The 15,139-nt window shown below is 32.5% G+C and overlaps 3 protein-coding genes across 27 annotated transcripts in view; 1 reads left to right on the top strand and 2 right to left on the bottom strand.

The window, feature by feature from the left end:
• The window catches only part of LOC112324384 (receptor-like protein EIX2), a 70,463-nt gene that overhangs the window by 16,974 nt on the left and 38,350 nt on the right, over positions 1 to 15,139 (bottom strand). For 7 of the 25 annotated variants that reach the window (XR_008057387.1, XR_008057382.1, XR_008057384.1 and 4 more), the window contains one exon: positions 5,099 to 5,224. The exons of 12 other annotated variants lie outside the window; for them this stretch is intronic. Coding sequence is in view for 3 of the 13 variants with exons in the window: in XM_052447331.1 (XP_052303291.1) it covers positions 6,021 to 8,511 (2,491 nt within the window). In the remaining 10 variants the exon portion in view is untranslated. 6 more of the 25 variants (XR_008057386.1, XR_008057388.1, XM_052447331.1 and 3 more) reach the window with 5 other exon arrangements.
• The window catches only part of LOC18105660 (probable pre-mRNA-splicing factor ATP-dependent RNA helicase DEAH5), a 51,709-nt gene continuing 48,535 nt past the window's right edge, over positions 11,966 to 15,139 (bottom strand). The window contains exon 3 of the mRNA XM_006374250.3: positions 11,966 to 12,280. Coding sequence (XP_006374312.2) covers positions 12,116 to 12,280 — 165 coding nt within the window. The 3' untranslated portion in view covers positions 11,966 to 12,115. The remainder of the gene's footprint in view (positions 12,281 to 15,139) is intronic.
• On the top strand, positions 12,550 to 13,759 carry LOC18105657 (uncharacterized). The gene is made up of 2 exons (XM_006374247.3): positions 12,550 to 13,277; positions 13,400 to 13,759. The coding sequence occupies exons 1-2, from the start codon at positions 12,814 to 12,816 to the stop codon at positions 13,653 to 13,655; spliced, it is 720 nt and encodes a 239-aa protein (XP_006374309.1). The 5' UTR covers positions 12,550 to 12,813; the 3' UTR covers positions 13,656 to 13,759.

Below are 15,139 nucleotides of genomic sequence, written 5' to 3'. Positions count from 1 at the left end.
ACAATTTTGATGAAATTTCCTTTTTTGAGCACTTTTGATGGTCTTCTACGGTCTCATCAAGTTCATCTTGTTTATATCTTTTCAATGGTAATTGGTATGTCGGAAACAGAGCTGCAGTTTGTCCTCAGTTACTCTTTCTCTCTCTCTCCTTTTCTTCTCTCTCCCCTCTGAGCAAATTCAGCTTTGCTTTGGAGAGAAAATGTGCAGAATAGTGAAGTGAATGGAATAAAATGATGCATGGTGTGGGTGAGGTGTTTTTGCTGTTTCAGTTTCTATCTCGCACCATCAATAGGCAGCTCCGGCTGTGAACAAAAAGAACAAAATGCAAATCTCAGGAGGTTTGCTTTACTGCGAATTTATTACTGAGATAGCAAGATAAGCATGTGGCATTACATATATATATATTTTTAATTTGGAGAATGAAAATGTTCCATCTTCACACTGTTAAGCAAAGAACTACATACGTGACGACAACATTTTCACGAAGTTAAGCAACAAAATTATACATTCCTAACCAAAGAAATTCGATCACAATAACCAACTTTGAGATTCCATAATTTATTACATAATCATTTTCATAGTTTCATATAAAAGCCCGCAGGTGTACAGAGAGTTCTCCAATGGAACCTTACTTCAAACCTGTAGTAGTAGACAACGACGAAGACACCAAGGTAAAGAATGATGTAGCACCAGCAAACACGTACACTAACAATACGAACTCCTTAGACAAAAGAGGACCTATTATGCACCAAGCTGAAGCTCTTGCTATAAAATGAAAAGGGAAAACCCAGAATGCATGAAAACGTACCATTAATATATACAATATAAAAGGTTTAGTCTCATGGATTGTGGTGCTAAAAAGAAACAGAAAAAGAAAATATATTACCTTGCAATCCTTCTAAGAACGAACGTGCTGATACAAGCTCTGAGATTTTCTTCGAAGCCGTGCCTGCACACTGCTACCTTCACATAAAGCCAATCCCATGATTCATCCAAGAACCGGAAACAGGCATGCCTCCAGGTGGACCTTGATTCGTCTCATCTCCGAGGCATTTTTGTTTGAGTGGCAGCCATTACCAGAAAATACTGAAGCATCAAAGCTCTGCAGCTGAGAGCTTGATGGAATGCCCCCCCCCCCCAAACAAGTGATTGTTAGAGAGGTTCAAGGAATTCAGAAAATACAGATAATCCATTTTCATTGGAATTAATTACTCCTGATAATTGGTTTCCAGATAAATCAAGTGATTGTAACTGTTTCAACCGCCCAATATTTTGAGGGATTGCTCCAGTCAAATTATTTCCTGATAAGTTCAGTGCAATCAACTGTAAGAGTGCTGTTAATTATTTCTTCTGGAATCTCCCCTATTAATTTGTTTCCTGCAAAATAATTAACGATCCTAAAAAGTCCTAGAGTACTTCATATTCATACTCTCTTCCTTTCCATCCAACCCTAACCTTGTTTCGATAAAGATATTGGAGCATAACGTTGCTACCAAAATTAAATCCATGGCTAGTTATTGTTTAATAAATTTGATGTTTCTGTCAGTTTTTATTATAAATTTTATGTGTTTTTTATTATAATTTTATTTTGATTAAGAAATTCATTAAATGTAATCAGGTAAATTATCTATATATTGCAATGTTAGATATCTTAATCTTTATTTTTTGCTTAATTTTCTCAATTTTTTTTTGAATTGTTGATGGTTTTTTTTCATTGCTTTATAGTTTACACAATAGTTATTGTGTTGTTTAATTAGATGCATGCATAAGTTTTTTGATTTACATCTAGGAGTTTTTTTGTGTGTAAAAAAAAACGTTGAAGAATTCTATATATTAATTTTTTTAATTATATTTTGATGTTTATACTTATGATTTTTTTTTATTTTTTTTCTTAAATCTTTTATGAAAGTTTATTTGTTTTTAGTTTCACCGTTCAATCCAAGTTTATAGTGCATTGCTTTTTTTTATCTTTATTCTTTTAATTTTTGTCATTTTATTAATTTTTTGATTTTTTACAATTTAACTCTCAAATTTAAAAGTTGTTGCCTTTTTATTTATTTTTTTTATTGAAATTTTAACATTCATTATTTTTATTGTATTTTTTTTTGTTGGATTTTTTTATGTTGGATTTGTTTTCGTTGTTTTTTTTTGTGTGTGTGATTTCAACCCTTATGATTTTTTCACATTTAATGTTTTCAGTCTTATAACTCGGGTCATGTTTTAAAAAGTAAACAGTAATTGACTTTTTTTTTCTTATTTTTTTATATTTACATTTGTTTTCTTTCTATGAAATTATTCTATTTTCATTTAATTTTTATTTTGTTAACAAATAAGATTATTGAGATGCTTTTGGAATATTGTGAATATTTATTTTCACAATATTGGCAAGTATGCATCTTTTGCATTGAATTATTGTTGTTTTTTTTTTTTTGCTTTGTTTTGTTGTCGATATCTTATTTTCTAATGATATTATTAAATTAACAGAGTTTATTAAATTCATTCGAGTCAATTACTTGAATATTATATTTTTTTTATGTTTTAAAAAATATTTATTTATTTTTTACATTTTTTATAACAAAACAAAGATTAACTCGCGGTGCAGCGCGGATCACCTAACCAGTGTGCTCTCCAAGTGAACCTCATAGGAAAAAACCATTTACTGATAGTGCGGATCCCTTACTTTTAGACAAAGATTTTTCAAGTCATCAGTGTTTTTAAGAAGATGCTTCAACTTTCTAGTCATTTCCATTGACATCTAAGAAGATCAGCACTTCCATGTGAAGTGCAAGTCTTCCTCACTGGAAGGCTGAATCTATTTCTTAAATTGACATCTAAGAAGATCAGCACTTCCATCTAAGAAGATGGCTATAATGTTTCCACAATCAATCTTAGATTGATCCAAATAACTGTTAATGGCAGCACAAGTGATAGCCATATCGATGTCAAGAAGATCTCCCTTGTTATTTTCAGGGATATGGATGTTTCCGGATCTCTTCAAAACATTATCAAGTTTCAAGACAGAGAGTATGTACAACTACATGTTTGTAGCAAGAAAAAATGAAATCTCCTGCAGTCCAAATCACAATTCTGATCATCTATAACAGTTCAACACATATTGATATCTAGATTTTTTAGGAATAAGAATCATTTTTTATATGTTTTTTTTTAAAAAAAATTGATATCCAGATTTTGAAATCAAATACGGGTTATGTTTAGTTTTAGCAATTTCAATTAAATTTTTTGTAGCACTTAACGTTAATATCTTTGACAAGTCTTCTATTTTAGGGACTGGTGTAATTTTTTGATGTATCTAAAGACTAAAATCAATTTTTTCACAAAATAATTAGAAATTAAAATTAAAAATAAAAAAGTTTAAAAAATTAGAATAATTAATGACAATCACAAAGATAAATTTAGAAGAAAGCACATAATAAAAGTAACCTTTTATTTTGTATAAATTATTGGTAGTTACTCTTAAAATAATAAAATAAAATAATAATTTAATGATAACTATAAAGATAAATTTAAAAGAAATTACATAGTAAAAATAACCTTTTATTTTGTATATATTATTGGTAGTTACTCTTAAAATAATAAAATAAAATAATAATTTAATATATTCTTAAATAATTAGTCGAGTCCCCACTATGCCTATTCGTTTCTAATTATCTATATTAAAAACAAAACCAAGTCACGAGGGAAGTTTTTATAGTTACCATGTATGTGTGTGTGCAAAGACACGTGTAATCTCACACACACACACACATATATATAAGTTTTGAATTTATTCTTAGGAGAAATAAATTTATGAATTGTAACAATATATATATTTGTTGTTAATATAAATTAAATTAAAAGTCATGCTATAAGCTTTAAATCAAATTAAGATATATATTGCATACTTTTTTACAAAGTATAACAATCATTAAAACTTTATCAATTGTTTCATAAGTAGGGTTAGAATTTGTAATAAATAGGGGACTGACCCAACTGGCCCATTAAAAATCAAGCCAGCATAACTGTGGGCACTTTTTATTTTTTTAAATGGATAGATAATGAGTGGCTTACTTATTCTCTCAAAACATTTAAAAAATTCCCGATAAACCTTAATAAAATTATGTTTAAAATGTTTGATAGGTCAAAAAATAAAAATTTATCAATATTTAAAAAAAAATCTGGAGACCCTATCTATTCTTTATTGCAAGATAAGTAAAAAATACTTCAATTAAACTTCTTTTGTGAAACAAAACCATTAACATCAAAAACAATGTTTTTGATCACCAAAAAATGGCTGGCTAACAAAAATTTTTTTTTTTTTTTTTTCAACAACTTGAAAACTAATATGTGAACAAAAAATAATTTTTTAAAGTAAAATGTAAAAGCCTTAGAAAAAATGGATGAACTTGCAAAAATTAGAACTTGAGGGCCCAAAATTCTTCAAAACACGCGTTAGCTATAATGCGGGGGAAAAAAAAAGAGGAGGCTGAATTTTTGTTTTAGAGTCAATTTTAATCAACTTACTTTTAAAAATATTTTTTTTTTACATTATCATAAATTCATATAAATTAAGTTAACAAAATAAATTATTAAATTCAATCCAAAAAAAACTCGGTATGGAAAGATCAAAATGAAAAACAAATTAAGTTACTAAAAAATATTTAAATGACTAAAACAAAGAAGAAAGCAATATGTGAATGCATCATTGTTCTTCTCAATGTACAGGAATTCACTTATCCCTCTAAAAATTCTTTTAAAGGGAACTCGTCAATGGCTGCATCGCAACCCCATTTTTTCTCCTTCTTCCTTTCTTATATGACTGGGCATACTTTTCAACAATCACCATTGACACATTTATACCTTTTGAACTAATCTTCGAAGAAATTTCTCTGAAATGTATAGGCTTGAATTAACATCAATTTCAATACCTGCTAATTGCTTGATATAATGCCAATAATTCAACAAAAGCAGATAAATAAAAATGTAAATTACATGTGTTTTTAATTAAATTCTGTAGCAAAATAAGCAAGTACTGGCATAATTTTTTGATTTGGAGAATGAATATGTTCCATCTTCACACTGGTAAGTAAAGAACTAAATATTTGCAAAAACATTCCAAATCAAATTCATATAAAAACCAACTTTGAGATTCCATAATATATTACATGATCACTTCCATAGTTTCACATAAAACCCAGCAGCTGTACAAAGAGTTCTCCAATGGAACCTTATTTCAAACTTGCAGTAGTAGACCACGATGAAGTTGCCAAGGTAAAGGACGATGTAGCTCCAGCAAACACTACGAACTCCTTGGACAAAGAGGACCTGTTATGCACCCAGCTGCACCTCCTGGTATAAAATGAACCATTAGTCTTCAATATAAAAAGAAAAGAAAAGATATGTGAATAACCATATTACCTTGCAATCCTTCTAAGCAAGAACGTGCTCTTGCAGCCTCTGAAATTCTCGTTGAATTCGTGCCTTGCGCACTGCTACCTTCACATAGAGCCAGTCCCATGATTCATCCAAGAACCGGAAATAGGCATGTCTCCAGGAACGTTTTAGCAGTAAAGCACCTGAAACTCCCCAAAAGAATACACTAAAACCAATTCCCATAGAAATACAAAACCATTTCATGAATTCATCAGCAACGACTTCTTTGCCTCGGTTGTCATCATTAGCAGGTGGACTTTGATTCGTCTCATCTCCAGGGCATTTCTGTAAGAGTGGCTGCCCGCACAATGCATGGTTACCGGTAAATTGTGAAGCATTAAAGCCTTGCAGCTGAGTGCTTGACGGAATCCTCCCCGACAAGTGATTGTTGGAGAGGTTCAGGTAAGATAGAAAAGTTAGATCAGCCATTGTGATAGGAATCACTCCTGATAATTGGTTTCCTGACAAATCAAGTGATTCCAACTGTTTCAACTGCCCAATCTTTTGAGGGATTTCTCCAGTCAAATTATTTCCGGATAAATTCAGTGCAACCAACAGTAAGAGTCCTGTTATTTCTTCTGGAATTTCACCTTGTAATTTATTTCCTGAAAAATCAAGGATCCTCAAAAGTCCTAGTGTGCTTCGATAAACATCCGCTCTTCCTTTCCATCCAACCCTGATCTCATTCATATATTCAACATAGACAATTACAGGGCCAATTTCACTGAGATTGTAAGACCTGTAAGAGCGCCCGTTAGTGTTAGGCGGGTAACGGCTCTCCAAAACGTAAGACCTACTAGGAACAGCATTATTCGATTCTGACTCTGTTTTTTGAACCATGGAAGTGAGGTTATTAAGGCACTTTGGAATGATTCCTGAGATATTGTTTAGAGATAGGTCCAAGATCAGAATATTTGATAGGTGACAAAGATTTGGCGGTATGCTTCCACTGAATCCATTAGATTGTAGGGAAAGGACTTTCAGAGATGGCATGCTTTCTCCTATCCAACCTGGTATTTCTCCTCGCAACTTATTTGAGCTCAGGTCTAAAAATACTAGAGAACTACAACTCCTCAAAGACAAAGGTAATTCTCCAACAAAGCTATTATTATGCAAACTCAATGTCTGAAGTTCGAGCATTGATCCAATGGAGCTGGGAATTTTACCTGAAAAGTTGTTGCTGGCCAAATTCAGAACAACTAGACCTCTTAAACAATCAGGAATCGATCCAGTCAACAGGTTATTTGAGAGGTCAAGGACCCTCAAGATATCACTTCCAATATCACATCGAAAAGAAGCTGAAAACTTATTGTTAGAGAGAAACAAGGTTGATGTGGTATCTGATGAAAAATGCGGTAATGGACCCTCAAACTGGTTGAAACTCAAATCTATGCTGCGGAGATTGGCATATTTTGATGAGAAATCTGGCAATAATCCACTCATCTTGTTGTGAGAAAGGTCTAACAATTCCAACTTGGAATTGGACAAGTTCCAAAACCAATTAGGGATTGTATCTGAAATTCTAGAACCAGAGATATCTAGCTCCATGAAATTAGTTTGATTTCGAAGCCATTGAGGGAAAGGAGGACCCAAATCACAAGACGAAAGAAATATGCGATCCAACTGAAAAGTGGGAGCCCAGTTAGACTCAAATTTCAAAGCTAGGGAGTTATCGGTTAAATCCAATACCGTTAATTTGGAGAGATTTGAAAAGTGAGCTTCAGACATCACACCTTGTAGGGAATTCCCTCCAACATGCAATTTCTCGAGCTGAAATAGGCTTCCAATACTTTCAGAAACATTCCCATCTAATCGATTGTTACTGATCCCCAACTCTCTCAATGATGAAAGCATCGCAACATCCGTAAGTGATCCAGTGAGTTGGTTGTCATTCAAGTACAACAAAACAAGTTCAGAACGTTGACTAAATCGTTCTGGTAAAGATCCATTCAGTTGATTCCCAGAGAGATTCAGCTCTCTCATGGAAGTGAATCTTGTGATGTCAGGCAATGAACCATAAAGCTGATTTCTGTCTAGTTGTAGAATCTCTAATGAGTTCTCCACGCATCCAAACAACTGAGACAGCTCTCCAATGAGATTGTTTTCGCTTATACACAGCTTATTTAAACTGCACATCTGCCCAAATGAACTCAAATCGCCTTGTAATTGGTTAGAGGATAGATCAAGGGTCCTAAGAGAGGTCATGTTCGTGAAAACATCTGGAATTGAACCTTGTAAATTGTTATGTGAGAGGTCAAGATCAATAAGGCTGTTACCGAAGTTGGCCAACCAATGGAATATTGAAGAGGAAAGATCGTTGAAAGAGAAATCAACGATAGCAAGAGATTCAGAGGAGTTTACAAGAGAAAGAGATGGAGAACCGATAATTGAAAGGCTACAAGAACTTAACAACAATTCATGTAAGCGAGGGAGCCTGTTAAGCACTTGCAGCCAGTCAATCGTCTCACTAAGATCATTGCCTCTCAGGTCAAGATGTTGAAGAGAAAAAAAGTTGGAAAGGAAGTCAAGACTTGTAAAATTAACACCCTGAATATAACTGAGATCTAGATATTGTAATCTTGAAAGGTTCCAAAACTGATTTGAAAGAGTTCCATCAACATGAATAGAAGAAAGATCCAGGTATCTTAATTTTTTTAGGGACCCAATGAAATATGGAAAAGAACTCCCTCCAAAACGGCTTCCATTTAGATTCAGGTAACTCAAATGCTGCAACTCAAGTAGTGAATTGCTGATATTACCACTTAATTGGTAGTAATATCCGTTGTAATTCTCCCGGTGAAGATCGAGATGAGTAACATGACCGGTTCGATTGCTACATCCAACTCCTCTCCATTTGCAGCAATCCCTCTTCTCTTCTTCACTTCCCCAAGTTGAAAGAAGACCAAAGTCATCAATAAGGTCTTCTTTAAACTTGAGAAGGGCTTGTCTCTCCCTCTCTATGCACCCGAAAGTTGCCCCTTTCACTCCAGAAATGAACCCAGGAGCAAGTTTCATGAGCAACAGAAGCACAATAAGCACATAAAGATTGTGAAACGACTTGTCGTGCTTTATCAGCAGCATGATCACACAAAAAAATAAAAATTAATAATAATATCGAAGTGGGTATGGAAGTAATAATTGAGAGCAATGAGAATTTGGCGGGTAATTTAACTTTGAATATCCATTCACTTCACAATTGCTCTATATATAAATATTAAATCTCTTTGGACGTTTACTGATAGAGTGTTTAAAAAGAAAGATGCCTCAGCTTCCACGTGAAGTGCAAGTCTTGGTCAATGGAAATTATTAAGAGCATCAAGTCTTGGTCAAGGTCATCAATAGCCCACACGTTCTTTCTTTCCTTTCTTTTAACCGTTGTGGTTTAAAAAAATTAATTTTTTTAAAATTAATTATATATTTTAAAATTATTTTAATATATTAATATAAAAAAACATCTTTAAAAAAAATTATTTTAATATATTTTTAAACAGAAAGTATTATCTAATTTCTTTTATGATAGATATTCTCTTCTGCATCAACTTATATTCTGGAGGGGGACATTATAGTCAACTTGGTCTTTTTATAATTTGAAAGTTGAATATATTACTCGGTATTATTATTATTAACGTGGATGTCCGGATCAGTTTGTGCGCATCTCGATTCCATGGACCCTGAAGTTAACTACCAAATAAATCTCCAGTGATCCTGAGATTTGTAGGACTCGAATTGGTGACCTCTAGAGAGCAAACCTAAGATCTAACCAGTTTAACTGCTTTATTTCTTTTTAATTGCATTTGTTATGTATGTTGTTTAAGCATAAATATAAATTCAACACATATAGTAAGGAGGAAAACATTAAGCAAATACAAACTCCATATTAAAAATACTCAGTTTAATTGAAATTTAAAAAAAATTAAAAAATATATATATATATATATATATATATTGTTTTCAAGCATATGGCCAACTCCTAAAGGCTTTTTTTTCATGCATATTTTCTAAAAGATAAAATAACATTTTTATTATGTTTTAAAAATACAAAATATATATCGTAACTAGTTTATGAATTTTTTTTAGTATTAGAATAAAATACCAAAAATCTCACAACAATTAATTTGTTTAATTCGTATCCAGAGTGTTAGGATTTCGTTGTATACTTTAATATTTAGGGTATAAAACTATATTTTTGAAGTATACCTTCAAGTGTTAAAGATACAAAATAAAAAATAAATGTGATGTTAAATTTGGATCTTAGAATGATTAAGATTTAACCCAATAAGGTAGAGATTTTCTCACGAAAGAAGAATTGCTTTAAACCTTAGATAAAACCAACTAATAGAAACATAACCTAGAAAAAAAAATAATACAACTTACCTTAGGTATGATGCACTGGGGGTAACATGTCTTCCTCGTGCACAACTAGTCCCCTTAATTAGGCTCTCATATACCATAAATTTTCTAGTGACCATGATGTTAGCTGTCGACTCCTTTAAATAATAACTTATGATGAAACCCTAAACCACTTCAATTCCAAGTAGTAAATCCGTCATTTGACATCGTGCATGTCACGACACACGAGTTTCTTAAGATTCGAGGGACTTCATGGTGGTTGTTTGGAGTTTTAATATTGCATGAAAAACTAGATCTAAGCCAGCAAAACCATAGCTAAACCAATTTGCTTTCGGGTTTTAGGCTATTTTTTGGATATTTAGAGTTGATAGAGTAGTTTTTAGATGTTATAAGGGTGTTGGTTAGGTGTTTTTGAGTGTAAATGGCTAAAAAAATGGGTATTGTGAAAAAAATATCTATGCCCTAATTTTTCGACCACCATAATGGTGGTTGAAATCCAGGTTTGTAGACGACACATTATCTGACATGTTGCTCGTTGTTTTCTTTTTCAAAAAATTGGGAAGGACCTTCAAGAAATTAAAATAAGCCTAGGTTCATCAACACTCTTGGGCTCTTCATTACAACTCGCCTGGGCTCTTGGCCCTCCTAGTTTTTTTTTTAATAAAAAAGTTGGATATAAATTGAAGAGGAAAAACTTATTAAACCCGGTTAAGTTCATGGTTGACTGACATGTTTGATGAGTTAAGCCACAACACTGAAGCTATTATTTTTTTTAATTGCTTTTTTTTATTGGTATCTTTTTTTAATAATGTTTTTAAAAAATAATTTTTAAATTTATGTTTTAATTAATATTCCTCATTTGTGATTTTTTTTTTCATATTTAAAATTTTTTTAGAGATTATTTTTTAAATGTATTGTGTGTATTTAATTTTTAAAAAGATTATTTTGATTAATGTATAATTTTTTTTTAATCTTTTGTACTAAAGAACTTTAATTTCAAAATTAAAAATGTTTATTTTCCGTAAATATTTCTAATACATGTAGTCTTGTATAGTGTTTTTTTACTTTTATTTTATTTAATCAATCTAATATGTGTGCTTGTTTTGAATATCATTTGATTTAATAAAAAAATATTTTTAATAAATAAATGAAGTAAACATAACTGCATAAACATATTGTCTTGCAAGATTAAATGTTTTGATTTGTATCTAGCCTTCAATTTTTCTAGTTTTATTTTTAAATATTAATAATATTTTTTTATTATTTATTAATATATATAATTTTAAATTTATTTAATTAAATGTATTTATCAACTTTTCAATTTACACTTAGAAACATTTTTTATGGAAAGATACGTTGAAAAACTGCATGTATAATTATTTTTTATTTAGTTTATAAATTATAAATAATTTGGTCGAACCCCAACCACAACCCCATGATAATATACTAACCATTTACTGTTTCTCTAAATTTCTTTCGACATTTACTTGTGCGTGCCCTTTTGATAGACATCAGTGTGTTTGAAAAAAGTCTTCCTGAATGGAAATTATGAAGAGCTTCAAGTCGTCTTGGTCAATGTCGTCAATAGCCCACACGTTTTCCCATTCCTTTATTTGATAGACATTCTCTGCCGCGTCAACTTATGGTCTGGGTCTTGGTGGAGACATTATAGCCATCTCTGTCTTTTTTTATTTCATTTTCTATGGAAGCTGAATCTATTTCTTGGATTGTTCCTTGTTCCACTTTGTTAATTTCTTTTTAGTTGCATTTGTTGTTCCCATCTGCGAAACACTTAAATTGCTAGCCTAACCGTGTAGTTTAAGCAGATATATAAACATTTCAGCACATATAGTAAGGAGGAAAACGTTTAAGTTTTTTGCTTCATATGAACGGCTTCGGACTCAGAACAGTGCTTTCAACTTGCCAGATACATCTTTCATTGGTTATCCATTGGTATAATGCCCTCCAGACACCAAATTCTTGACTCAGCACTAGGATGTGTACCTTTCCCTCAGCCTCAAACGGTCTCGGACTGGAGCTTTCTTTGAGACGAAAAGGAAAAAAAAAAAAAGAATCCAAGTGATTTTACCTAATAAACTAGTTACTTTCCACAATCAATCTTAGATTGATCCTAATAACTGTTAATGGCTGCACAAGTGACAGCCATATCTATGTCAAGAAGACCTCACTTGTTATTTTCAGGGATATAAATGTTTCCGGATCTCTTCAAAACATTATCTACTTTCAAGACAGAGAGTATGTACAACTACATGTTTATAGCAAGAAAAAATGAATTAAGATTAAAAACTAGTTGATATAAACAACTCAAAACACATTAAGCTCGCCTTTTACTCAAACGGCATGAATTAGGTTCGTGGTATCTATCGTAGAGAGGTTCAATGCGTTCGTGACGCTTTCGCTTGCTCATTTTTGTAGGATCTGATACTTTAAAGAACCTGGGAGCTAGTTCCACAAGCCATTTGGGATCTATAACCGTGACCTCACGCATACTCTTTTGTAGTCATTACCAGCTCATGGTAGATGACCCAGTCTGGTTCTCTGGAAAAGAGCACTGCTGGGGTGGATATAAACTGGCTGGTTCTAAACCAAAGTCCGATAACCCTCCTGTGGGTCCTTTCTAGCTGCATGGAAAAAAAATCCAGCTGTAATCGCTTTCCTTATCTTGTAAATCAGGACAAACACAACAGCAGATATGCAATGAACAGGCTTTTCATGCTAAAATGCTCAACCACAAGCATATTAGCCAAGGCCAAGTAACATAAGGATATTAATAGCACTCTACAATGCTCAACCACAAGCATATTAGCCCAGGCCAAATATCATTGTTCTTAATCATGCACAAGTCTCAGAAAACTCAATTTGCAAGCTTTGACCCTCGCATTCTCTCTTTTTTCTTCATTTTCTAGTTGCCCAAACGAGGTTTAAGCAAAGAATTTTTTTTTAGTTTTTGATTTTGTTCTACTGGGTCCTTTAGATCTTGAACTGTGAGGAAGAAAGTTTAGAATTTTTGAGATGGTTGTTTATGAATGTTTGTTCCTGGAAGTGTCAGTGTTATTGTTTGTTGTTTTCGGAATAAATTGTTGGTGCTTGAATGGATCGCGGCTCTTAGAAGCTGGAACATTGGATACCTCGAATGGATACTGTGGGCAAAAGTTTATGTCAGTAGAATTTTTTGACAAAAGCCAGCCTATTAGATATGCTTATGGTGAGCCAAAGGTGATGCCTGGAGTGCCTCCTGAAGGCAATATTACAAAGGAAGCACGTGCTGCTGATTATGATATCGTGGAAGTTGCAAATGAAAGGATCACGCACCCAATTTCTGATCTAGCAGCACAGGCTGGAAGGAAAAGACGAGTTGACAACTCATCTGTGGATAATTCTGTTGATTCTCAACCAGGGAAAAGTCAGAGCAATAGGAAAAGGAGGCAAGAAGAAATTGCCGGTGCAAATTTATCTGAAGATGCTATTAACAATAGGTATAAATCTTTTCCTGACAAACTTTCTACTCTTTTCTTGCATATTTGCTAGCTTAGCATGTATGTTGTTACTCATGCTTCTTGTCTAAGATAATATGATTCGCTGATTTATCTGTTCTCAGTATAACTTGGACCCGGGATGCTGTTTGTAAGGATCAGGATGCAGCTGAAGATGCAGATGTACTTATAATAGACAAAATCATTGAAGTTTCTGAAGTGACTTGTGAAATAACTGATGGCGCTTTTGCTAATCAAGAAAAACCAACGCCCCTTCAAAATTCAGAAAAGACATCCAACCCCAATACTGGTACAGGCAGGCAGGTTTCGGAAGTGTTAAAGGAGCATTGTGGGGGAAATGGTGGAAATGGCTCCAAGTAAAGTCGGGTAACTCACAATGCTTTAAATCTTCTCTATCACTCGATGTTGCATGGGAATTAATAGCTTGTTTAACGATTTGTTTTAATTTTTATTAATGTTATTGTGGAGTTGTAATTTTTATAAATTTATATGTATAAATTTGTATAAATGTTGATAATTGATAATTAATATTTAATATTTATGAGAAACTGTAATTAGTTTGTTGATAATCTCGAGGTAAACTAATATTTTTGTAAATTTATATACCTAATATAGTTAATTAATACATGTTGTCATCATAATTTTATAGAGGTTCAATAAAAGTCATGGATGTATCGAGATTCACCCGAAGAATTGCGGAGAATGACTTATTGTAATGAGGTTCAGGGTTTTATTAACTTCACAACATTTATTCCTAAAATTTTTACTGAAAATAATATTAGATATCCATAAAAAAAATATTAAAATAAAAAATATCTATATTTTGTAATCACATCTTCTACACAAAAGGGGTATTGCGCCCAACCCTTATGGCCTTATGAAACCTTTGGTCTGTTGATGGCCAGCCTGGGCTTTTCTCTCTTCAATGAAATAACGAACTCACTTTAAGAAAGTCAATGGCCATACCAACATTGATTATTTTTATTTTCAAAATGATTTTTAAAAAATAAAAAAAAATTATTATTTTTTTTATATATTTCTTAACGAAAAGTATTTTGAACCGAATTATCATCGCTATCACAATCCCAAATAGCATCAGCAACTGTAATTTTTATGTTGATGATGCAGACAACACCTAAATTTTCTGGAGAAGTGCTAATATTTGGTGAATATCAGTCTTGCCTTGTAGATGTGAATATTTCGTGTTTGTAAAGATGCTTATAGCGATGTTAACTAAGGTCTTGAAAAGTGAAAACTTGAGTTGCTGAAATGTTGTGCTTTTCAGTAATATCTACGGACTTACCTTAACCTATGCTGCTCTTCATGGATAGAAATTGGACTCTTATTCAGGTCATGCAGTTGCTGAATGTAGGAGATTTGCAGGAATGGTGTGGGATAGATTCAAACTTGCAAGTTTCTGATTAGTGGAAAGGTGTGGCAAACTTTGGGGTGTATAAGCATTTGAAGGGCGTGATGTTTTATTCTCTGATTGGTGATTAAACAAGAAATTAGATGTTAATACTAGTTGATGAACAGTTGTATTTTCAGGACATTTCACAAATGTCTTCGAAAATATCTGCATAGTTGTCTGCTTAACTAATCATGCATGCTGCCGATTTTAAATGCGTTAGATAGATTGCTGCAATCCTACATGGGAATATGAATTAAATTAATTCTGCAGCGAGACCAATTTCACACTGCCATGCACAGAACAACATAATAACAGATATATTTTCTGAGTTAGATTTTCTGGGCCTAATTAGCAAGAAAATTACATATTCTAAGGGAAATCTCATTTCCCAGTTCATAATCTTTGTGATTTCCAGATTGAGATTCTTATACAT

Source organism: Populus trichocarpa, chromosome 15 (genome assembly GCF_000002775.5).
Source record: "Populus trichocarpa isolate Nisqually-1 chromosome 15, P.trichocarpa_v4.1, whole genome shotgun sequence".
Lineage (NCBI taxonomy): Eukaryota > Viridiplantae > Streptophyta > Magnoliopsida > Malpighiales > Salicaceae > Populus > Populus trichocarpa.
The sequence above is the reverse complement of the archived record's forward strand: the minus strand, read 5'-3'. Positions and strand labels throughout refer to the sequence as shown.